Raw genomic sequence first — 26,359 nt, forward strand, 5'->3', positions numbered from 1 at the left:
CTTTGAGTGCAATATTTCAGGACTAGCCTCCTAGTAAAAATTTAAACACATTATCTTTTTGAAGCTGCTGTATTAGGTAATAATTCTTATTCTGATGACCGATTTTACACAAAAAGATTTGCAGAAGCTATGCGAAGCTTATGATATTCAAGTGTTGGCTAAACATAATAAGAAACATTTGAATGATTCACTAATCGATGTTATAAAAAATTTAGGACAGGAAGCTTAAAAAGCAAGGAAATGGAAAAGGGGTAAGGGGAAAAGGTCAAAAACAGTTGTCGAAGAAGACACAGAAGAATCTTGTGATATGCCATAAAGAATACGATAACACAAACGAATGGATACAATGCGACAATTGTGATAAATGGGTTCTCGGTAGCTGTTTCTACGTTATATCACAAGAATATTGGGATAAATTTCAAGATGACAGCGTCGAGTTCTTTTTCCATTTTGTATTTAATATGGGTTCATTAATCATTGCGCTTGGACTGGCCGTACAGTATGATAATGCAACATTCACTTGACAGTTTAAAAATGATATATCCTCATACGCCATCAGCCATCCTTACTTTTTAATCCTATTGTGGGTAGGAAAAGGCTACCCTCAATTTTAAACATGTGTTTATATTTATTTTTTTATATCAGTTACAACATGTTTAAGCATTCATCCATTGCGCGTGTGAACTTGTCGTACAGCATGATTGTCTACATAATAAATGAAAACTACATCGTCGATCGTCGAACTTCTACAGTCTAAAGTTTCAAAACGTGACCCGTTACTTTTGGCATGGCACGTGCGATGTTACATAAATGTCAAGGCCGGAAATACATTAACTGCTAAATATAGTTTAAATGCTCAAAATATGGCGTATCTAGTACCTCGACTGCCAACTGTGGTTACAATACTCCATGGTCAGCATTTTAATATTGGTGTACTCGAAACGCCCCAACCTTTATGAGTGTTTTTAACGGACATCAGGGTGGCACTTCAAAGTCTGATGAAGACATTCGCATCCAAAATCAAATAAATGAAGCGAATGTCTTCAGCAGAGACAACATAGACATGCATTTGAATCACAGATCCCCAAAGTTCAATGGGGACCTATTAATATTTCGAAAAAAGAAGGCATTGGGGATTTGATCTGTTTTCCATTAGAATGAGTTCCGGCTTTGTCATTCGAAATATTTGTTTGTGGTTATTAATAGATTTGAAGTATGTTCATGTTGCCCCTGAACTTATCTTGTTATCAGTGCGCATGTTGACTGACCGTACAGCCTGACAATCAATCCAAACTATATAAATATATATACACGGTTTGTGTACTTAAAATTAAACTTATAACTTTTATTCAGGCAAATAATGGATATAATAAAAAATTGTTCTGCATTTGAATTAAAAGTATTGCTGGGTTACTTATTAGTATAAATTAAATGCAGTTAGGCAACTGCAATTTTCCCCGGCTGTATGGCCAGTCCACACGAACACGGCTAGAAGACGTCTTGTACTGCTTGATCTTTTTTTGTGTTTCAAAGGTCGACTGAAATGAAATTTAAATGGATCGCAGCCCCTTGGGGTAGCATTTGTTGATTTAGACACTGAGTGTTGTCAAAGTTTAACTGCATTAATGTTTTGTAAACATTGGTAGAAAGTTTGATTTGTGTTTTTTTTTCCGTTTGAAATTCCACGTAGTTGGCAAAATATAGTTTCGATTACGTCATTGTTGATTCTTGAAGGGACAATGGCGTTTGTGTCATAAGAGAATTGTTGCATAGTTCCGTAAAACCGATTATACAGATCCTCTCTTGTTTTGACGGATATGATTCTTTTGTATTTATCAGCGGATGAAAATGAAGGTTGAGAAACTTGCTGCATCCAGCTGTGGAACCAATCCAGCGCTTTATTCAAATTTATGAGGCGACCGTTTGCCGTAGCTTCTATTGACCGTGATTCTCTAAAATACTCATGACTGCACTTGTTGCCGTCAATAATTATATTTTAACATAAAGAGAATAATCTCCAATTTCACCAAGTGCCGTTTGAAAACATTCCATTGAGTATAGAATATCCAGACTGTATTTAGCCAAATTATTTATCATCTTTAAATCTTGTGTTAGATACAAATGATCATCTTTACGGCCATCCAAGTTTTCTATGAATGCGATAAGTATTTGTAATTATATCCCATGTAGATGGATTTATTCAATATTCCAATTATACTGGGTTGTTAAGTTGTAATTTTCGGACGCATTTTGGATCTTCTATACTCTTAGTTGTTATTTCAAACTCGTTCAGCGACATGACAAACAAAATGTAAAGATCGTTTGCCTTTGTATTAATAACAGGGAAACATGTGTATGGGAAATGAAATCCGTTGATGATTAAAACTTGAAATGGAAAACATGTTTTGCGAGTTTTTCTTTCTTTGTTTCCTGATGTAAGTATATTTAGATTTTGAAATTAGTAGCCTATATCCAAAAAGCCAGTCAACCGAACTTTCTTTAACAAATAATTAATCTTCTTGAATCGACATTACATCAATAACAGTTTCATTGGAGTAATTTTATCGAAAGATATAACATTTTTATCTTCTTCTTTTATCCATAGAAATTTATTTAAAACATACCAGGGGACTGTTTTATAGATTATTTCGTACAATTTCAATGGATCGTCAGATGGTAAAATACATATATTTTGTTCCCGTTCTTCATATGATTTGTATTTGGATTTTGCACCATAGTGAAGAAGTTCAATGTTGTTTTATTAAATCTTCGACCTCTAGGATCTATAAACATGTTGTTGTTTTCTTGTTCCATTCTATGTACTTGAGGATCAGTTGTTTTTGGAAGAACAGTATTTAATATCGTTGTCATATTATGATCTTGGACTTAAGTAAAATGTTCTTTAGGAGTGGATTGATTTGCAGAGTTAGTAACATTCTTGTAAGATTGAGAAGGGTATTGCTCGTTTGTATCACAATATTATGGAAAGGTGGTTGTTTTCGTTTTATTAATATTTCTTCATTTTAATCATTAAAATCTGCCGTTGTTCTTCAATGTCATTAACAAAACGAATATTACTCTGGCAATGGTTGCATGTATTTGACTTAAAAGTGACGGGCACGACTCGATGACAGGTATTAGTTCTATTTTTTATGTTTTTATTTTGTCTTCTCCGATATGTTCTGTAATGACAAATGGGGTTTCAAGGACAGCCTTATCTTTATTTTTTCCTAGACATATCTTGAATTAATTTAGAAATTATGACACAATATCATGAATATTTTTTGAGAGAAACTATAGTTGGAATTTACATGATATTCTATTCTTTTAAATCAACCTGATAATTCCCACTTCCCATTCTTTATTAACTGATTTCCATTGACTTCTCCGGCAAGCATTCCAAAATCAATGTGCTCTGAAATATCACGACAGACTAAAAACGGAGAAGGGACTATTCGAAAAATATCTGAAAAATTCTCAAACGCATAATGAATGATTGAAGCAATGCCTATATTCGCATTCAAACCATTCTTTTTCCCAAAAACGGAATTAAATAAATGGCCAAACAAACCTGCAGACAGCAGTTTTCGACAGCCGCCTGCCGCAATTTTGGTATTTCCCATACAAGGTCTGGAAGGGCATGTATTCCGTCTTGCCTCGAATTTTTCGCCCAACCTGCACTGGAGCAATGAGATTAAGGATAGATAATAAACATGGTAATGTTTGTGATGAACATACTATTTCATATTCAAAATTAACATGAATACCAAGTCAATTGACAATCATATTTGATATTTATAGGAAAGTTGAATACAGATACATACCATGACAATCAATACTCTGCTCCAGTCAAATCTCGGGAGACCTTTTATTTATAAATAAATTCTGAAAAAAACTAAATCAATGCTAATGCATCGAGGACCGTTCAAGAACGTAATGTTTCCATCAGTTAAATGAAGTTTGGGGGTTCGTTACACGTAAGTTAGGTCCATGACTCTTGCTCTAATTTTCCAGTTTTCCCCGTGTTAGACTTAAATGACACACGCGTTTTGGCGTTCTATCCACGACGCTCTTGTTTCGTGACGCATCTACAGTAACATGTGTGCAGTTGGGGGTTGCCGAGGTTTCGTACACGATGGTCTATTACACTTTTAGGATGGATTTGTCATATAAAAGACGTAAACAAAATATGTTTGAAAAAAACAAAACAAAAAAAAACAACAGCACACACACTTTTTAAAATATTTATAATCAATATCACAAACATAAATTTTGAGAGATAAAATTTTAACTACTTACTAAATATTGCATTTATGGAAAATATCAATTACTGGTAACAAGATTGTTGCCGTGTATTTAATAGCTGAAAACGCTTAAATATTAAATAACTGGTGTGTCCTAAACGATTTAAAACGCGTTCGGGTGATATCGTTAATGCCCTTGACCCCATCTTGCATACTAATGAGACAGCGGTAAAATACAGGTTATAAGGATGCACCAAGATTATGAATTATGTCAGCATTTAAACACTTTGCGATAATGACAAACCGCAAGACAGTTAGACATGAACATGAACTGGTGACTGTCGGACACGTTCGGATGCAATTAACTTGCATCTCCTGAATGTTCATGAAAGCCAACGTACTATTTGGAAATAACATCGCAAATTCTTACTTCTTTATATAAACTGCAAGAATACAATTACCTAAACAAAAGCATATTTAATACCGACGATCCTGGCGATGTATCCATTTCTTTCTTTTTGCGTTGTACTATTCGTGTGTGTTGTTGTTTCGCTTTGTGATTTCCGGTTGGCAAACATTATGCAAATTAGCATTTTCCGAACACGACCGGAAGATGGCGGCGATTTGAAAGTATATAATTTCATAAGGTGGAAATACCGTGTTTTCTGCACCTTTCTTTCAAATTAGACACGGTTTCCTTCATAAGAACCATTGTTTTTGATATTTATTTATCCTTTTTTAGTAATTTGAAAATATTGTATTTATTGTGGTACTGCTTATTTGGGGGTACGAGTGCATCTTTAAGACCAATACACATGTTGTGGATCAAAGTTACTTCTATAAGTTAAATGTATAATCAGAAATTATTAGTAAGGAATTTTGCAAAGTTTCATCATTCAATATCATCACCATTAGTTGGGATGAAGTCTGCCGTACACGGGCTTTAATACTTAAAGTAGATAACATTACCATGGTTGTCATTCAACCATGCAAATGACCAATAAGGGTGTCATTTTTCATCTTTAGATACTTACACAAGTGTTTTCGATAAACAATATCAGACAAACAACCGGGCGTACGAGCGTGTCGTACACAATTATTACTCGTATTATTAATACTTCAATTATACTCGTAGCGTGTTTCCCATTCATGCCATGTGAATTGCTATTCTCAGTGTTTGCAAAATAAAACTGATGTAGGCGAAAACTATCTCGCAAATTCGAAATTCGAGCAGTTTTAATTTGGGAAAATAAAATGTTAATCTTAAAAATTGTTGTTAAAGCATTAAACGTGTCCTTAAAATGGCTTGTCTGCAGCGGATGAAGGACGTTCTTCGATATGACCACTAGTCCTGTAGGCCGAAGCTATCAGTACCTGAATTTAACTCAGACTTGTTCTGCAATTTAATACCAATTGAATGAGTTATATGAAAAAAAGAACTAACCATCAGTGAATTCATGTAAAATAGGTATATATGTATATCGTAATTAAGGCCACACAAAATAGATTTTCGTTCTACGGATTAACAGCACCTTTTTCCAAAATGCAAAAAGAAAACAATTTCGTGTAACCGGAACCACCACTCTTTATGTTTGGCCTTACATAATCTACAGATACAACGATTGTTCTATGGTTTAAATTATCTAAATCACTATTCAATGCTGACGAAGATTTTTATTTTGGCGTTGTTTATGTACCCCCGTAAACACCAAAATTTCATTCTAGAGGTATAAACGAAATGTTTTATGAAGAAATAGAGCACTATACAACAAATAACAAATACGTTTTACTTATGGGCGATTTCAATGTTAAATCAGCTGATGTCACTGAAGTTGACAATTTTTTATTTGATCAAATTGATATAAATTTGAACGATCTTCTTGAAAAGACTATGTCTCTTTCACTTATTAGTAATCGAATGCAAGTCAAACGTTCTTTCCATGATACTACTATTCATAGATTTAGGACTACTGTCGTTGAATTCTGTAAAATTAATGATCTTGCTATAATGAACGGAAGAGCTTTCGCAGACGCTAGCTCTGGAACATATACGTGTAAAAACTCTTCTGTTGTAGATTATAATATTGTGTCTAAGGCACTTTAATATTGAGGATTTCTGTTCTCTTTTGTTGGATTTTCACTCGCATATTGTTCTTAGTTTTAGATCTTACTATAGAAATGTAGAGCAAAATGAGCACTGTTCAGAGAAACTTAAACCTTGGCAAAATGATAAAAGATGATTTTTTGTTAAAATAAGATGCAAATAGTATTGATCAAATTTTTGGTTTGCTGGACAATTCTTACATTCCCAACAATAAACAAAATATAAATGACATCGTTACTAAAATTGGTAACACAATGTTTGATGCTGCTAAAATACGTTTGGAACATACAAAAATAAGCAAATTAATAATATTACCAAAAAAACCTCCAAAGCAAAACTGGTTTGATGATAGTTGTAAATGTGCACGCAATAATTTTCATAATTCGAAAAGGAGATACAGGATAAGTAGGAGTAATGAAGATAAAACGATCATGTTGAATGTTCGTAAGAAATATAAACAAGTTATTCGTACCTCTGTTGAAAAATACAAAAGATCTTTTATGAATGAAATATGCCGTATGCGCAATAAATCTCCAAAGGAATATTGGATCTATGTTAATGGCCTAAACAAGAAGTATAATTATGTAAAACTGGACGAAAATATATTTCTTGACTTCTTTAAAAATCTGAATGAAGGTGAAGATAGCGAAGTAAATTGTATTATAGAATTTCCAAAAAAAGACAATACTAATATATTGGATGAAGGAATAGATACATCCGAAGTTAGAAAAGCTATAAATAAATTGAAAAGCGGAAAGGCTAGTGGTCTTGACCATATAACTAAAGAATATATCAAATGCTCATGTGAGCAATGCATGCCTATATATGTTAAATTGTTTAACAAAATACTAAATACTGGCTTCATTCCAGATTCCTGGATTGTTGGAGTTATTGTACCAATTTATAATGGGAAAGGAAATATACAACTGCCTGAAAATTGTAGACCGATTACTACTTTAAGTTGTTTAGGTAAATTGTTCACTGCAATTATCAACGAAAGACTTACCGCTTACATAGAAGAAAACGAACATTTGTTAAAAAATCAAGCTGGTTTTAGACGAAATCATAGCGCTGCAGATACTAATTTTGTGTTTCAAATGTTGTCAGAATATTGTAAGCATAAGAAATCTAAACTGTGTTGTACATTTATTGACTTCCGTAAAGCATTTGAGTCTGTATGGCGTGCAGGACGCTGGTCGAAACTGATGTGAACGGTAAACTATTCAGTGTCATAAAACATGTAGAAATGACATAAAATCATGCGTTTTGTTAAATCACAATGTTTTTTAACATCTTTCGATGTAGTCGATGAGTACGACAGGGTGAAAATTTATCACCCGTTTTATTTTCACTATTTTTAAATGACCTTGAGCATTATATGTTGTCCCACAATGCATCTAGTATTAATATACATGATTTTGATTTCGATGTATAGTCGTACTTGAAACTAGTTGTTTTGTTGTATGATAACGACAGTGTCATTGTGTTATTTGCAAAAAGTGAACACGAATTATTATCACTTATAGATTCATTCCTCGACTAATGTACTACTTTGAAGCTAGATATTAATGTCGATAAAACAAAAGTTTTAGGTTTTGAGACATGCCTAGAAGAGCAAGAGATATATCTATAAGAAATTTTAAGTTGTCGATAGTTTTAAACATCTTGGCATTGTTTTTTTATTAAAAATAGACGTTTGCTTAATGCTAAAAGGCATATCATTGAACAAGCTAGAAAAGCTCAATTTAGTCTGTATTTCAAAATACGAAACTGTACCTGCCAATTGATTGTCAGCTTGAATTTTTTGATAGTACGTTTATCCTATTTTGTTGTATGCATGTGAAATGTGGGGTAATGGTGATTTAAGTTTAGTTGAAAAAAAATCATATGGTTTTCATGAAATATGTTTTGAATGTAAAGAAAAGTACACCACACGTAATGCTATACGGTGACCTTGGTCGTTTTCCATTAAATATTATGATTGCAAAACGAGTCGTAGGGTTTTTGTATAAGTTAACACACAACCAGTATATCCTCTCATCTGTAATGTATAAAATATTTTTAATGACTTGACAACAAAAAGGAATACATATCCTTGGCTAGAAAATGATAAGATTTTTTTGGATGATTGTGGCTTTAGTTATATTTGGCAAAATCAGTATTACGAAGATTCCAAGGAATCATTGTTAAATCTAGTAGAAACCTCATAAAGAAACCAGTATATACAAACTTTGAAAAGCAAGGTGAACGAATCTCCAAACTATTATAATTATCGAATATATAAAACAGAGCAAACTAAAACAACTTTACTATACATAACCTGACTTATATATACAGCCCCTTGTAAACTTTAGACTGTGTAATAACCACTTACCTGTTGAAAAAGGAAGATGGCGTGGACTAAATAGAAATGATCGTTAAAGTATTTTTTGTAACCTTAACGAAATTGGAGACGAATTCCATTACTTTAATAACAAACGAAAAACATTATTACCTTATGTTAATAGAAATACTGTAAATATTCTCGGATTTAAATCTATAATGAACGAGAATACTGAAGCAAAGCTAGTTAATGTTAGCAAATTTGTCATGACAATATGTAAAACACTGCAAACCCCACCTGGTATGGACTAAAACACACGTAAATAATATGTTTATATCCAAACCCTTAGGGGCTCAATGATTCCAATTTGTACTTTGTTTAATTTTGTTAGCTGTATTTAGAAACCTTACAGCCTGGTTGAATACTAAATTTATTCTATATTACAAATTAAATTTGTATTAAATGTGTTTACCTCCTTTGACATATTGTATGTGCTGAGTGTGTAATGAAACTGTGAACTGTATTAAGCCATGTGCAGATAATAACGTATTAGTGTTAATCTAATCATAATTAAACTTGCAGACAGTGTGTGGGGGCACAATGTCTCAATAAAGGGTGATTGTGGTGTACATCGCCCAAGTTACACTCACAATAGTAGGTTTATGTCTTGTGCAGACAATAACTTTGTATCCAATCATTATGGAACATGTTCGATCACGCAGTAACTCAAGACACAATATAATCGTTGTAGTCATACTAATTGCTTGATTTTATATGTATTTATGGTTTACATTAAGGCAAAGTCATTAGAAAATGTTGCGCGCATGGGCGTATCAGCCTCAGCGCTGTTAGAACTTCGACCAAATTTACATTAACATTTACATCTAACTTACCTAGTAACCAATCTGCTGTAGTAGCTACGGACTGCGTTCTGCATATTAAGAAGGTTGATAAAAGTAGCGCTGTAACGAGTATTTGTAAAGTTATGCGGTTAATATAGTACGAATAAGCTGCGGTTTTGCGTTATTACGCAATTGAAATAATAGAAAACGCAATTATTTTAATATCGACGAGTGACAAAACGCAATATTAAAAGCAGAATACGCAAAATAGTTTCAAAATGAACCCGTTCTAAATCAAACTGAATACATTTATATATCGGTGTTTAGATTTTGGCCGAGGCTATGAAACTAGATACTATCGGTTAGTAATATAATCTGGGTAATCGGATTCGGACAGAATTATTTCCCGTAAATTAACAGACAGAGAGACAGATTATTTAGACTTGTACAACAATATACATCGTCAACAATACGTGTTTATAGTGATCAATGTCAATGTGTATGCATAGTAACAAACAATGTAGTACAAACGAGTATATATATACAATAGAAATAAAACAAAAAGTTAATACATAAAAACAATTACTATTGTAATTGTTATAATCTATCTAAATCGGATAAGTAGAATGAACACATTTTACCATATTAAGTTCTAACATTAGTTATAGGGGATCTTACTTTAGGAGAGTCCTTAACCAGCATACACAGTTTAATAAGCTCAGTTCTATTATAAGACTGCAGCAATTGTAAATATTTAAAAACAGACGGTCTTAAATAATAGCATTTCTTAATATATTGCTTTTTAATATCATTAAAAGACGGACACACACATACAAAATGGAATTCATCTTCAATATCGTTTGAATTACAACATAGACAATATCTTTGATTTCATACAATATTACTTCTAGCGTATCTACCAGTTTGGATACGAAGTGGGAGCACAGAAAGTCGTAGTCTACAAAAGAAAAATCATAAACTTTTGGGCAAAATGTCCAGATAACTTTAATATTCAAGACTTGTCATAAAAGTTCTATTCATATCTAACACTGTGCCTTTTCTAAAGTTCCATACCAGTCTTGTTTAAAAACATCGTTTATTCTACATCTGAAGAGTGTCATAAATGTATTAACGGTAATAATGTGAACATCATCATAAACATAGCTTAAACCAAAATCATTTAATATATTTGTAATGTTAAACAACAAGTTACGACATCCTTTATCACAATCATACTTAGCTTGCGAATAAACAATAATAATAATACTATTATCAGTGGTAGCAACCTTAAACCAATATGACGACATACGAACATATCTTTGAATATATATGTTATACACCGAATTACGACATCCTTTATCACAATCATACTTAGCTTGTGAATAAACATTTTCAATAACATTATCAGTGGTAGCAACCTTAAACCAATTTGGCAAAATACGTACAAAATACGTACATATCTTTGAACACATAACGGGTATCTACCTAATTCGCCATAAACTTCCGCATTACAAGTATTGGTTTTGACTCTAAATAATCTTTTACAAAACTTAAGGTGAATGCTTTCTTATTCTTTAGACTTGGTGCACACCCAAACTTCCGCTGAATAATTTAAAATTGAACCAACAAATGCGTCAAATAACTGACACAATAGTTTGGGTCTTAAGCCATACTATTGACATTTACACAATAAAACATTCATTGCCTTGGTTGAGGTTAAAATGGCCAGTATAATTAAACACAACACCTAAATAGTTAAAGTCGTAAACAACCTGTGGGGGTGGGACAAGATTCAACCCAATCTTCATCAATTAAACACGCTTGGTAAAGGGCTACTTAATGATGTTATGCATCATTATATCAAAGGGCTGTTATTTGCAGTTTTAGAGAAGAAGATTTTCAAAGATCTAGTTATATTCTATATGGAAAACCTGTCAACCCTTTAGACCACAGGGCCATTCTTTAAACAATCTTTTTAAGGACCTCTACATGTATATCAGACTGCATACAAAATGTTAAGGAAATAGTTGGGTAAAGTGTAGAATTATTTTCTCTGTCTATATTTGTATGCATTTTTCATCCTCAAATTTCAGTCAACATAATTAATATATTTTACATAAGTTTAACAATAAATAAAATCATATTGCAACAACATAGCAATCAAGTATGATCACTATAAGCCTAGATATGAAGTTTCAACATTGTTCTGACATACAATCAAAATTATACTATAAAAACAAGTAATCTGAACAAATTTCTTATTATTTATACATGCCGAAAAATGGTCTCTTGTTGAATTCTGTAGGTATACTATGTAAAGAAGGCTTTCATGTTCAAACTTACATTTCGCCCTTTGTTTATTTCATATACAATGATTTTGTTAACATTCAAAAAATGATAGTTGAAATGAAGAATCAAACATGCTCATTATGCCTACCATAAGCATAATTACATTGTAAATAAACAAGACAAGGCATGCCAGTCAAGCCAGCAGATTGGTACCCGACTTAACAATCAGTGTCCAAATTGGGAAGGGCATATCAGTGGCTCGTTGCAATCAGCCATGACCTCCCACAATTTGCATTTATCAACAGTAGTGTAATGAATTGTTTTCTTTGTACTTATTTTCTTAAACTAAGGAAACAACTGCATTAAAAAAAATGTATTCCTTATCACTGAGAGAAAGTTTGGACAAATAAGAGAAGCCGAGTTACCTTTAGCAGAATATCTTATCCTCCAAATGTATGCATCGTTTCCTGTAACCGTATATAGTAAATGTAAAATATTCAATATACTTAAAATATGAAATATGGAAGAACATTTGTGTGTATAATTTGATGACATTTTGCGATTCAATTATACTTCGAAATTTGTATCCCTTTAATGCACATGTAAATCGTTCAATCCCAAGCATATTTACTTGTTCACGTACTTTTATGGGCAAGGAAAGTAAGTTTATATTTAATTGAATCACAAATGTTTGACATCTAGAGTAATGGTCTTATTTATTAAAATGTAAGGTCACAAGAAGGATATATTGTGCTAATTAAAATTCAGATTTTCCATCATGGTAAATGATTTAAATCAAATTATGAAGTGTATATTGAAATTTGATTATGAGTTTTGACTAAGACAGGGATATTTCAAGTGAGCGATTTTCGTGATTTCTCGCACGAAAATTGTCTGAATCGCATTGAAAATTCATAAATGTCAGATATTTTCACACTTTCTCGCAGTTTGTGTACTTTAGCTTCACTTGTTGTTAATTGAATTACGGCATCTTATAATGCCTGTGCCTTATCATATATTTTCACTGTATCGTCTGCGACCAAGATTTGTTTTAATTACCCAGGTTTCAAACTGCATTTAGAAAGTGTCTGTAATTTCGAGCTGTCTGAAAACCTCACTTAGTATCATCTATAAATAACTTTCACCTTGCGTGGTATTTATATTTGGATGAAAGATTACGATTCGCACGGTCTATGTTATTCTTGAAGATAGTATACATAAATAAAAAATAATCTTTAATGAGCATGAAATGTAAAATGTTTAGAAATATATTTATCAGTAATGAACATGAATTAAATTACTGTATATCATTTGTTTACAATTATATTACGCATTTCTCATAAAAAATAGTTTTTAAATTAAAATTCACCAATCTTGGACAAATGGGAGCAATTCCCTCATTGAAAATCTGACCCTGTTAATATGATCAATATTTAATTGACCTACATTTTGCTTGCGACAACAGTTTTGCATTTCATTTAATTTGGATATAAATACATAACAAAGGAACAATATGGTTATTAAATTAATAATAATAATTTATTTATTTAAATTGTATAAAACATATTGTTTATATACATATGTCGTTGTTTAGTTTAGTTTCAAAAAGAAAATTAATGTATGTTTTGTGACACGTTACACCTGGAACAGGGCCAATGACACCTGACTCCCAGCTGACTTTGTGTTTCAAATTAGAAGCTTTCTTGTCAAGTTGTTACAAAGTTTTAATGTAATAAAGAAATAAATTCTGTTAACGTTTTAACTAATGTCTGCCTGAACCGAAACAAGCATTACATTATGATTAATAATGAGCTAGTTTAATGTTAACTTGCATTTATTGATACAGGTTACCTTTTTCAATTCTTTATTTTATATGGTTGCCAAGTATAACTTATATATTCTTAACCTCTGCCTTTAAGTTTCACAGTTACACGTTTTTTTTTAAACTCTCATCACATAATACAAATATGTGTTTTGAGGTCATCAACATGAATAATACAAATTGTTGTTTATAAACATTACTTGTAAAAGAACAAGAATATATATTAACCAAGCTGTATAATTAGAAATGTAGTACTAAGAAGGTACAACTATAAAGAGTTTGAGTACATAAACAGATAAAACTATTTATAAGGACAGTGGATGCTACAGTTAGTGAAAAATCAAGTAATTATAGTTAAGGGTTGCCAGGTGGGGTTTTAAAGCTTGAGAAATTTGTTCAGGTTATTCAGCTTCAAAGCATCATTTCAACACGTACATTTTTTGTAGTAAATATATTTGTAATATGCATGTTTACATAAGGTAAGTATCGTTACCTATCATTAACAAAATATGGGCAGAATAAAAGATAGTGGAATTCATAAACAATTTCATTTAGAGTACATAATTGACATTTTCTATGGTTTCTGTATATACCGAGCCATCTTCCTTTTTCAGTTGGTAAATGATTATTACAAAGTCTAAAATTGATAGGAGACTGGACAATTTACATTTACATTAAGATAACATTTTTCAAGTTTCAATTCAGTTATATAAATTCTGTAATGGGTACATTTGGGGAAATTAAAAACATCACTATTCCAGGTCTGTTTGAACTGGTCTTTAAACAACTTTCGATTAGATTCAACAAGGATTACTTTGAAGCAGCATACATAATATTGGTTCTCCCATATATAGCTCAAATCACATTTATCAAGAATAGCGTTTACATAACTAAAACATCCATTATAATGTTCATGAGCAGTAAAATCTTTCAACAGAAACTTATAAAAAATACGAAATGACATATTGTATTGGTTATGGGTCAGTTTATACCAATATCCAACTGTTTTTTTTAATCATAATACTTAAAGGGTATCGGCCAAGATCACCATACAACATTATATGAGGAGAGCTTTATTAACATTCAAAATATGTTTCATTAAATCAGTGTGCACCCCTTCTATCAAAATAAGATCGTCGTAGCCCCAAACTTCACAAGCATAGAGTAAAATAGGTGCAACATTATTGTCAAATAACTTAATTTGGCAATATAATGGTAACAGTAATCATAGATTTCTAATCTTCACATTGACACAATAATGCTTATATCTAGCCTACTCTACAACATGTTGTTTACAGTGTATTATTTAAAAAAAGGTATACAACAAGATAATTGAAAGCGTTTACATCTTCAAATTGTTTGTTATTAACAAATATATTTCTATTGCGTCTTGGTCTATCACCAAATACTAAAACTTTTGCCTTTAAACATTAATATCAAGCTCCCATTTATCGCAAAAATATTCAATAAAGAAATTAGCTCATTTTCAGATTTAGCAAACAGTACCGTATCATCAGCATATACTTCTACTACTACTATTTTCAGTACAGGTGATAAATTTTCGCCTTGTCTGACACCATTGGAATGTTTTGTTTTGTTATTATTCTAGAGTGAACATGATTTAATGTTGTTATACATATTTTTATGACATTAAACAATTTCCCGTTAATATTATATTTAAATAGTTTTGCCCAGAGGCCCTCTCTCCTTACAGAATCGAACGCCTTTTTAAAGTCAATAAATGCACATAATAGTTTGCTTTTCTTATGCTTACGATATTCTGACAATAAATGCAAAATAAATATATTGTCAATGTTGCTATTGTTTTTTCGAAAGCCAGCTTGACTTTAAATAACAACTCATTTTCTTCAATGAAAGTTGTTAGCCTTTCATTAAATATTGCAGTAACTATCTTAACCAAATCAGCTTAAGATTGTAATTGGTCTGTAGTTTTCTTGGGACAACATTTCTCCTTTATTTTCATAGATTAAAGTATAACACCAATACGCCGAGATTCTGGTAAAATACCAGTTTGAAACACAACATTGAACCATTTATCATCGACATAAATAAAAATATGACGCGATGATGTAATGTAATAATTTGCTATTTGATTTAAGCCACAGGCTCTTTCGTTTTTCAACTTATCAATAGCTTTTGTAACTTCTGATTTAGAAATGTTGTTATCTAATCTATGTAATACATCAATATCTGGGAAATCTGCAGCAGTAGGTTCTTCAACATTATCACTAAAATCTTCTTCATCCACAGATGTGCTTCGAGATTTTTATTTAAACTATTTACATATTTCCAATAATCTTTTGGAGATTGACTTTGATTGATTTCTGATTTCTTTCTTGAATTTACGTATATAATTTACAACAGTTTTAATACTTTTCTTGTATGTTTTACTAGCATTTAACATACATTGTTTATTCATATTCGAGTTGCAAGACTTTTATTTTGTTTACTACTGTGAAACTCTTTACGGGCATTATTGCAGTTATTATCAAATCATTTTTGCTGTAGATATTTCTTCATCGGTTTCTTAGCATCTTTGTCGTAAGTGCCAAAAGTACTTTTTGCAGATGAAGAAAGAACATTTCCTATTTTTGAAACAACCTCATATATTTTAGCTTATCAAATTCAGTATTGCTACTATCAAGAACATTTACAATATCATTTATGTTCTGCACATCTAAGTTTGTTACAAATTATTCACATTTTGCCAGTGATGTATGCTTTCTGAGTATGTAGATCTAAATCTCTAAAAAGTACTGACTTACAATAAAAGATAATAGGGCAGTAAATGTCTGAGAGTAATGGACAAAAGTCAGCAATTTCACAGTGACTAAACAGTTTAAGACATTCTTTAGAGGCAATAATATAATCTACCACAGAAGCATTCTTACAAGTAAAACTACCAACATTTTTATCAGAAAAAACTCTACCATTCATTATTAAAAATACATTGCTTTTACAGAACTCTATAAGGTTGGAGCCTAATCTGTTAACAACTGTATCTCTAGAAGAGCGGTTTACGGCCATATTAGAAGAGGTTAACAATTGTGTAATATTTTCGTCATTGACTTCATTTGGATTATATCAACTTGCTCAAAAATAAAGTTGTCAACAATTGTTATATCAGACAGTGAGCCGGTTCTTGCATTGAAATCCTCTAATAAAATCACACTTTTATATGATGTGCTATATATATCAATTTCATGGTAGAAGTCTTCGTAGATTTCTCTTGAAAAATATTTGGGATTGTCTGGAAGTACATATAAGTTATTCCAAAGTAGACATCTTCATCAGTATTAAACAGAGAATTAGCAATTTAAAAACCATTGTGGTCACAGTTGTAATCTATAGATTTGAAATGAGGTCAGATATTATCCTTAAAGATGCACTCTTACTCCCAAATAAGATTTACCACAATTAATACAAATGTTGTCATATACCAAAATGGATGAGTTAGTGTCGAAGACTATGGTTATTATAAAGAATACCGGGTTTAAGTTGAAAGATGGTGCAGAAAATACGATATTTCTACCTAATGAGCCAATAGTAGATCACAGTAAATCATTTAGCATTCACCAATCATTTAATATTTTTGCGTTTCCAGCTACAACATACAATGTTACAATCTTGTTATCAGTAATTAATATTTTCCATTAATGCATTATTTGGGAAGTAGTTAAACGTGTATCACTCTAAAATTATGTTTGTTATACATGTGCATGTATTGATTATGAATAAGAGTGTCACTTTAATAAAAACTCCAATTCCTCCAGATTTTTGGTAACTTTTTGCATTCTATTTTTTGGTACAAATGTATAATTTTCTACTTTAACTCTATCATAATCATCAAGTTTTGTCTCAGTACATGCAAAATTATCAAATTAGGATAAAATATTTTAAAAAAATACAATCACGTATATCTAATTTTGGCTTCAGCCCACAAACATTTAAACAAGAAAATGATAAATTTTGTCGGTGTGATTGATCTCTAAGCTTCCCGTGTCAAATTTTGCTGTGGTGTGACGCCATAACGTGACGTGATTTTCATGACGACTGTTAATTTTCGACGTTATTTCACTGTATGGCGGTCATATTGTTTTGAACGGTGCGTGAAATGAGCGTTGAACAGAGATCGGCTTTATTTTGTGTGTTTAAAATGAAAAAAAAAGCAAAAAAACAAACACATACATATGTTGTTCAAGGCCTATGGAAATTACGCTTTGAAAAAAAACAGCAATGTACAAGTGATACGCACGACTTCAAGACGGACAGGAAAGTGTTACCGACGATCAACGGAGCGGTCGCACTAAGTCGAAAACGTCACGTCAAGTCGAAAAAATGTGACTGCTTGAAAAGAACCCCCGTATCACAATTCGTAAACTTAGCGACAGAGTTGACTGTAGCGTTGGGACTGTTAATCTTGATGAACTCAATATGAGAAAATTGTGTGCAAGATGGATCCCCAAAACGCGAGTTTTTTTTTTGTTAGGCGGTTTGAACTTAAGTATTGTTTTGTTGTAAAAATGCTTCGGTTCCTTATTCGCGTGATAAGCATAACGTCATTTTGGTGACGTCATTTCAACTGGACACAGTGAAGGATTCGTTACTTTTGTAAGCAAAACGGAAAGCAAAATCTATCAGAGCATTGAAAATATCAATTGATACTTTTATTGCAGTGAAAATAACGTCAGTGAAAATAACATGATATTTCCCCGAAAAGCATGACAGATAACATTTTTCATGATTGACTTTATTTTATTAGCATGCAAATTGTATATGTTGTACATGCCGGATTTCTGTCTGTCGCATTGTCATGGAAGGAATACAGAATGACCCTGTCGCTTTCTCATCAGGTGGGCCGGAACTGAAGGATGAGATAGAGGGTCCCTACCCCACCGTGGTCACTCAGCCAGACGGCCGAAAAGTCCTTGTGCTACAGGCTTACGCATGGGGAAAATATATGGGCCTCATCAACGTCACGTTTGACGACCACAATGAAGTTAAGAGTTGGTCCGGTAATCCCGTTCTTTTAGACCCCAACACACCGAAAGGTCAGCATGCTGATTACTTCAGTTTTAAACTCTATTTTGGTAATGTGATACTAGTATATTACTTGAGATTTAGTTAAACAAAACAAAAAGAAAATGAATTGCGTGATTTTAAACTTACAACTAAGGGTACCGAGGCTAAATCATACGTCTTACAGAGAATGTCAATGAATGTTATATCCTAGCTTAATTAAGCAAGCTTTCTTCAAGTATTACACGGATGCGAAACAGTGGCTCCAGCTCTTTTAGGAGTTGTATTTAAAAAGAGCCTATGACACTTCCGAGCTAGAGCAAAAGAATGGGCGTCATCATAAAACGTAAGTATGACTCGTTATTTTATATCTAATATCACAATTGTGAGGGCTTATTTGAGAAATCGGGGAATGCAGTGCCATATAAATATGTTTAATCTTCGCACGTATTTAACCGAAATGCGTGTGAAGATTAAACATATTTAAATGGCACTGCATTCCCCAATTTCTCAAATAAGCCCTCATAATTGTGATATTAGATAAAATAACGAGTCATACTTACGTTTTATGATGATGTCCGTTCTTTTGCTCTAGCTCGGAAGTGTCATTGGCTCTTTTTTATATACAGCTCCTAAAAGAGCTGGAGCCACTGTTTCGCATTCGTGTATTACACACACTGTATATCCGCTATTGCTTTTCTGTTAAAACAGACTCGGACACGGAGCGTAAACTAACGGAGATGAAGCGCCCCCTAGAGGCTATAAAGTCTCGCATCGTCGGCCGCACCCTAGTACAAATGGAGGGCGACCCTATACAGTGCCGACTCCGGGAATGTAACTCAGGTACAATACGAGATGCAATGCCTTAGTCATTGTGGTCATACCACTTGGTTTGTAATATCATTTTTTTACGAAACGTAGCGCAGTCTTAGAGGAAAAGTGTACACTACACTTGGTTCTTGAGATATATACTTGTACATTGCTTCTTTTTTCAAAGCTCAGATTGTATTAAAAGTTGTTTGTTATAATAGAAAGCAAATAGCTTTTTATGTAAAATTAAAGTTACAGTAACACCTTACAGACACCGAAAGTTCCAAGTATCATTTTATATCAACAGGGTAGAAATACTTATAAATGAGGCTCAGTTATTATAGAATTTGCAATGGTTGTGTATTTCTTATATAGAAAAGCAAAATGTATTTGTCTATCCAGTTAAGTAATTATTTATTATTTTGAGTAACACTGACTAAACGCTGGCATTTGATACTTTTTGATGTAATTTAAGCTAATTGCAGACATCAACCGTAATTGGCGCATCGTTGAAGCGAGGCGTTCTGCAAGAAATTGCATCTGAAAGTTATTAATAAAAAATAGTTTAATTAATCGTACATTTTTTTTGTCATAATTAAATGAAGAATTGTTTTGAAACACATCAAAGCTTTGTGAAAAAATATATTTGTTTTTGTAATTACTTACCACGCTACATGATAACATAAAAAACAAATTGATCAACATGTTTAACAGCTAGTCCCATTGGAAAAAGCGTAGCAGACAACATGTTAACGGCACAGCAGTTACTCCCCTTTGAAAGTTTGTTGTAAAGTTTTAAAGGGGCGATACACCGTATGATAAAATAGCAAAAAAAAAGAGAAAAATCGTCGAACACTGACATAAACTTAGTATCGATGTGTACAATGCATTGAAACTAACTTACTTAAGTACCACACAGTTTACAATTAATGTATTTTTCGCAGTTTTTTCGTATTTTTCCATTAAAAAAGATTACTAGGTTTGTATACCTAGTATAATTCATTCGTATGCGTGATTGGCTAGTCGATGTTATCACCTGATATTACCAAGTAAGCTTAAATATTCCACATGGTTAGAGTAAACCTTCGTAGCACAGTGGATACGACACTGGACTGCAATTTTGACGGTTCGAACCAGGTTTTCGACTCGATTTTTTTTTACATTTTGGTATTTTTTTACAATTATGATATCAAAGAATTATGTCCCTAAATCTGGTCCGTTATGTCTGGTCCGTAATATCCATGGTCCGTAATGTCCGTGACCCGTTTATAAAAAGCATGTTTTAATAGCGCTGAAATTACACACACGTTGTTTACTCATCGTTCGGTTTATTTCTTAAAAGAATGATGTGATATTATTTTCGAATGATATTTAGGTTGTGTTTACCAGCAATTATATACACACTTCGTCATCCAAATGAATCGCTCTTTTTCTGACTTCGATGTTTGTAACATACGCGTGCTCAAATGCCATTCTTTAATAAGCTCTAAATAAAACCCGAGTTATAGATAGATATTTATTTTCCTCCAATACATAAAGAACAAAAGACATCACACTCGAAATACACAGAACGATACATTGATACTTATATACACACACATATATACACACACATTCAGTGACACACACAACACAGTTCAGATGTAAATTAGGCGAAGCGAAATTCTAGAATCCACCTTTGCATCACACTTAAGTTATAAGGTATACATCATTTAACATGTTTTTCATCAATATAATTACGAAAAACATCACAAAATGAAATGTTATCCACACATTAGTGCAAACCCAGTCCGAAAACGAAGTAACTAGGTATGCAAACTGTAGTGTTGATAAACACTGCCTAATGGCTTTCTAATTTCGACTTAACACTATCGTACTTGCACATGGTGCAAATAATTTTTGCAAGATATACATCACTTGTTAAATTTGCTGCAAGTGTTAACATTTGTACGCATTGATTGGCCGGGCTTTCCATCCGCAATCCAATACATGTTGTAGTGTTACATTTTGTCATTTTATAGTCCCACATTTTAATCCTTGTGCTAAATACGGTTGAGCATAAACACAATCTATGCACAATAAGTCTTTCAGTCTATGAATCGCATTTACAACAACGCTGTATAAAGTTTTTGGACAGTAAGGTGCACATCAAGGACATCAGCATGCAATACAAGGGAGATAATTGTGGTTGCCTTCTGGAAACTTCCCACCTGGTTGATCCAGTTTTCTCCCTTAAAATACGTTGGCCAAAAGGCCGGCAATAGATTTGACTAAGTTTCTGAAATTGACATTGAAATGTTGGGGCTTTTATGTATCCATCCAAAATCGCCTTCCACGTAAACGTTGATGGAAATGTCCCAGTCTGTAAATAGTTGAACAGAATATCCAGCAGCCCATATTTTGACAATAGCCTATACATTTCTGAAATAGTACCCTGGACTGGTTATCAGTCAATAAATCTACATAGCCTACTCAGATTAAATACTTGTTCAGCAAGATATATGTTAGGTAACCGACACAATTGTCCAAAAAAAATGCAGCTTCCTCACATTAATAGATATTTCATACCCACCATTATCACATACAGCATGGTAGCAATAATCTGATGTCAGAATATCAAATAGGTGCATGTTCTGTGGCCTGAGCCAGTGTTCAGAAATTCCACATATATCAATGTTATGTTTAACAAGAGTGTCAACAAGGTAATAAGCACTGGAAAAAACTCCAGTAACATTCCATGTTATGACATTTAAATTCATTAAACACGTGTATCATTAATTTTTTAAAACAGTTATTTATACTAGTCAACCGCATTCGCAGTATGGTGTGAAAAACAATGAGATGATACCAAATCTGGACCGTAATATTTACTTCGAAATTGCGAGTTTTTCGGAATAGCGATTTCGGATTATAAATGAAAAATTTCGTTTAACAAAGAAGGAATACAAACAGGACCAATTTCTTTTCGAAATAGCGATAATTTAAGATAAACGATGTTCGGAATAGCGGTGTTCAACTGTAATACATATCTCAATATATCGATATACATGTACACATTCAAGTAAATTGCGGTATATCTAGGAGCGTATCGTTATTATCTGAATTAACGCTTCGTCTGGAGGATAGCCGTCACGTGGCTTTTAATTGAAACCTATAAAATATTGAAAAAAGCGTATCACAACAATGACCGCCCTGATAGCTCAGCGGTAGAGGATGCGGAAGGTCGTGGGGTCAAACACTGGCCGCGTCTAACTGAATTGCGTTTAAATATTGAACAACTAGCTCCCTTTCCTTGAGCTCGGCATTTAAATGATAGTATTCTAGAAAAATGTGTACTCAATACTCGAGTCAAACACAGGAAAGTTGTATCCACTGTATCGGTGCTATACACCGAGGACGTTAAACAACCAAGAACTCTCTTCGCAAAGACCAAGGGTATCACACCAGGATATCCGGTATCTTCCTCTGTTTCTTCAAGTGTTCCTCTATCTCGATTTTACTGGGTATTGGAGTCACTGCCATCTCATGTCACTTATGGTAAAACTTAAGTTAATCTTAGAGTCATTAACTTCATTCACTCTTAGTCAGTTATTAAAACAAACAAAGCGTATCGTTTAACTTAAACCGATAAAATGATATATACATGTATTTGTTTTTATTAAATTTCGTTTGCCATTCATTTTTAATACGAAATTTGTTAATTTTACAAACTAGTTATTTAAAGGCGCGCCCTTCGATGCTTTGCATCAATGGTCGTTCTTATACGACGTTATCACACAGATATGCAAAAAAACATAAATAAGTTTCTCGGAAAAAAAAGTGAAAGAGTAGCAATAAACAGATTGCGCTTATTGAGAGGTTGGTGATAGATGTACGAGTATCGGAATCATGCATATTTTGCGCACAAGCGTTTTCATTCTTGTTATCTGAATTTAGTGATGCAATGTTTGTCGCGAAGCACGTATGTTTTTGTGCAATGAATGTGAAGTGAGTTTCAACCAAAGATGACTTTATGGATCAACAAAAGATAAAAGGAAGCTTTCATGAAATGTTTGTTGACATCGTAAAATATCCACACTGAAATGTATGAACATTTGACGACACGCAGTTAAACAAAAATACCGTGCTTGAGACATTTTTTTGTCTCAATGCGCTCTATGTTTAGCAGAATGACGTCGAAACCCTATAAATTGATTGTTTGTTTTGCAGTCCGAGTATGAGTTTTTGCTTGGTCGGCTATTTCCGCGCTGTAATTATGTATCCCGGCGTTTTATTTTTAGCAGAATATAACTATTTTTATTTTGTTTATGTAAATGTCACTTCAATCGTCGCAATCCCCCATCCCCATGTCAAAAATGCTTTGTAATGGAGAACAACTAAAGGCTGCCAGGTCACTAACTTCTCGCCGAGATGCCGTCAGGCTGCTTGGCTACTAGTTCGAGACTTTTGGACAAATGCTGTTTATCGCAACAGTATGTTAATTTGTCCATAAAAACATTAATTAAGAAGAAAACGCATAAAAAATGCCTTGAAATATATATATTTTTTTATAAATTAACCAGTATAAACTATGCTACATTTAACAGCTTAAAAACAGATATGAATCAGATTAATTCTGCGAGAAAAATATTTTGCAAGAAGAATTAGAATAATTATTTTGAATTCATACCATTAGGAATGGTTGTCCAAAGAATATCCATCAATTTACTCTCCTTAAGTCGTTTCCAATTGTTTTCAATTTTATAAATTGGCATAATATAGTTAAGGCTTCTAGGCCGCTATGCCGCCAACTTCACGCTAGGCCGACAGGCCGTTAGGCCGCTAACTTCACTCTGTAAGACCGCCAGGCCTATTTTACGCCTCTCTGGATAGGGAAGACTACTAGCAAACAATTACTTACGAATACATTTAAAGACAATATAATTGCATTAACCTTCATATGCGGTACCAAAGTATATGCTTAAAGAAGTTGTGCCCTAAAGTAAATAAACTACTTCTTGTGATCCAAACGAGATTTTCATACATAAAATGTAGTATAAAAAGAGTGCGCTTTATGCAACGCTTAAATTAGTGTTTAAATAACTAGTATAATGAGGTCGATCTAAAGACACAAATCACAAATATAATCATAGACCAATTTACAAAAAAATAAAACAAGATAGCAATGCACTACTTGGATGAGGAGAATTTGATGAAGAATGAACGAACACTGTTTGTGCTGGTTGGCTATTGTGTTTCATAGATGTATTTAAAGTATATTTATAAAGTTAAACGGTTGAGTTTTTACACGTGAGTTTTGTATTTTATGTAAATTGCAATCAAGTACGTTCTGGTCAAATGTCACTGGTGCATTTATAACGATTTCTTTCCACCTTTTGAATCTGTTTGCAAGAAAGCTTGGAAGGTTTCATTTGCATTGATTTTCCAAGTTTTTTTAATTTACCAACATAAATAATTATTTGTAGTTTTTGTACAGTCTACTTGTTTCAAGGATCAGGAATGATTTCTAGCTCAAAGAGCTATCCCACTCACCCTTGCGTCCGCGACATACTTTGGTTACGGTTTTGTATGTAATCGACTTTTTAAGACATTATCTCTGAAAATACATCATGTATTGCATTGAAACTTTCGACATGTGCTCAAATGTAAATCAAGTAGGATAACACTACATTGCATCGAATTTAACTTATTGCCTTTTATTATTTGACTTACACATTCTGGATAAGGTTTTGCATGTACGCACACATAAGTTAATATATCAGCTATTACTATTATTACTTGGTGTATTGCATTGAGACTTTATACAATGATACACAACCATCCAATCTACAAAATATACTTGAATAACCAAGTTAGAATACTCTATTTTGCATATAATGCAAATTATTGCCTTTCATTATTCGACTTTCTGGTTAAGGTTTTGCATGCAAGTGTGCATGAGTCATTATCTCAGCAGGTTATTGTTGTATTGCATTAAGACTTTATACAAGGGTTCCCAACCATCCAACCTACTGAATTAATCGGGTACGATTACTGTCAAATTCAAGTGCCATTGCAAAATTTAGTTATTTTGCAAAAATACACTTATTTAGTTTTGTTTCCATATAACTGTTTAAACAAATTGTAAATGGCCAAGGGTTAGATGCCGATTGACCAATACAATTTTAAACTTTTTATTTTTATAAACATGTGTTCGAATGAAAAGAAACAAATATATGGAAATCTTGTTCTTGTTCTAGTCAAGCTGAACCAAAAGCAGTTAAAAAGTGAGTACATTATGTTCTCGTGCTGCAATATTATATTAGTTTATGATGACAGTAATATACATTATGAAGGTGCAGATGACTGTAATATCCATAATGAAGGTGCAGATGACAGTTATATACATTATGAAGGTGCAGTCTGCAGATGGCAGTTATATACATAATGAAGGATATGTGCAGATGACAGTAATATACATAATGAAGGTGCAGATGACAGTAATATACATTATGAAGGTGCAGATGACAGCAATATACATTATGAAGGTGCAGATGACAGTAATATACATTATGAAGGTGCAGATGACAGTAATATACATTATGAAGGTGCAGATGACAGTAATATACATTATGAAGGTGCAGATGACAGCAATATACATTATGAAGGTGCAGATGGCAGTAATATACATTATGAAGGTGCAGATGACAGTAATATACATTATGACGGAAAGCTGCAGATGACAGTAATATACATAATGAAGGAAAGCTGCAGATGACTGTAATATACATAATGAAGGAAAATGAAGGAAAAGTGCAGATGACAGTAATATACATTATGAAGAAAAGGTGCAGATGACGGTAACATACATTATGAAGGAAAGTTACAGATGGCAGAAATATACAA

At 32.8% G+C, this 26,359-nt stretch overlaps 1 protein-coding gene across 1 annotated transcript in view; it reads left to right on the forward strand.

Annotated features, from left to right (window-relative positions):
- The window catches only part of LOC128237510 (snake venom 5'-nucleotidase-like), a 66,909-nt gene that overhangs the window by 30,665 nt on the left and 9,885 nt on the right, over window positions 1-26,359 (forward strand). The window contains exons 5-6 of the mRNA XM_052953094.1: window positions 18,499-18,696; window positions 19,376-19,507. Of these exons, the coding sequence (XP_052809054.1) occupies window positions 18,499-18,696; window positions 19,376-19,507 (330 nt within the window). The remainder of the gene's footprint in view (window positions 1-18,498; window positions 18,697-19,375; window positions 19,508-26,359) is intronic.

This window comes from Mya arenaria, chromosome 6, assembly GCF_026914265.1.
Source record: "Mya arenaria isolate MELC-2E11 chromosome 6, ASM2691426v1".
Classification (NCBI taxonomy): domain Eukaryota; kingdom Metazoa; phylum Mollusca; class Bivalvia; order Myida; family Myidae; genus Mya; species Mya arenaria.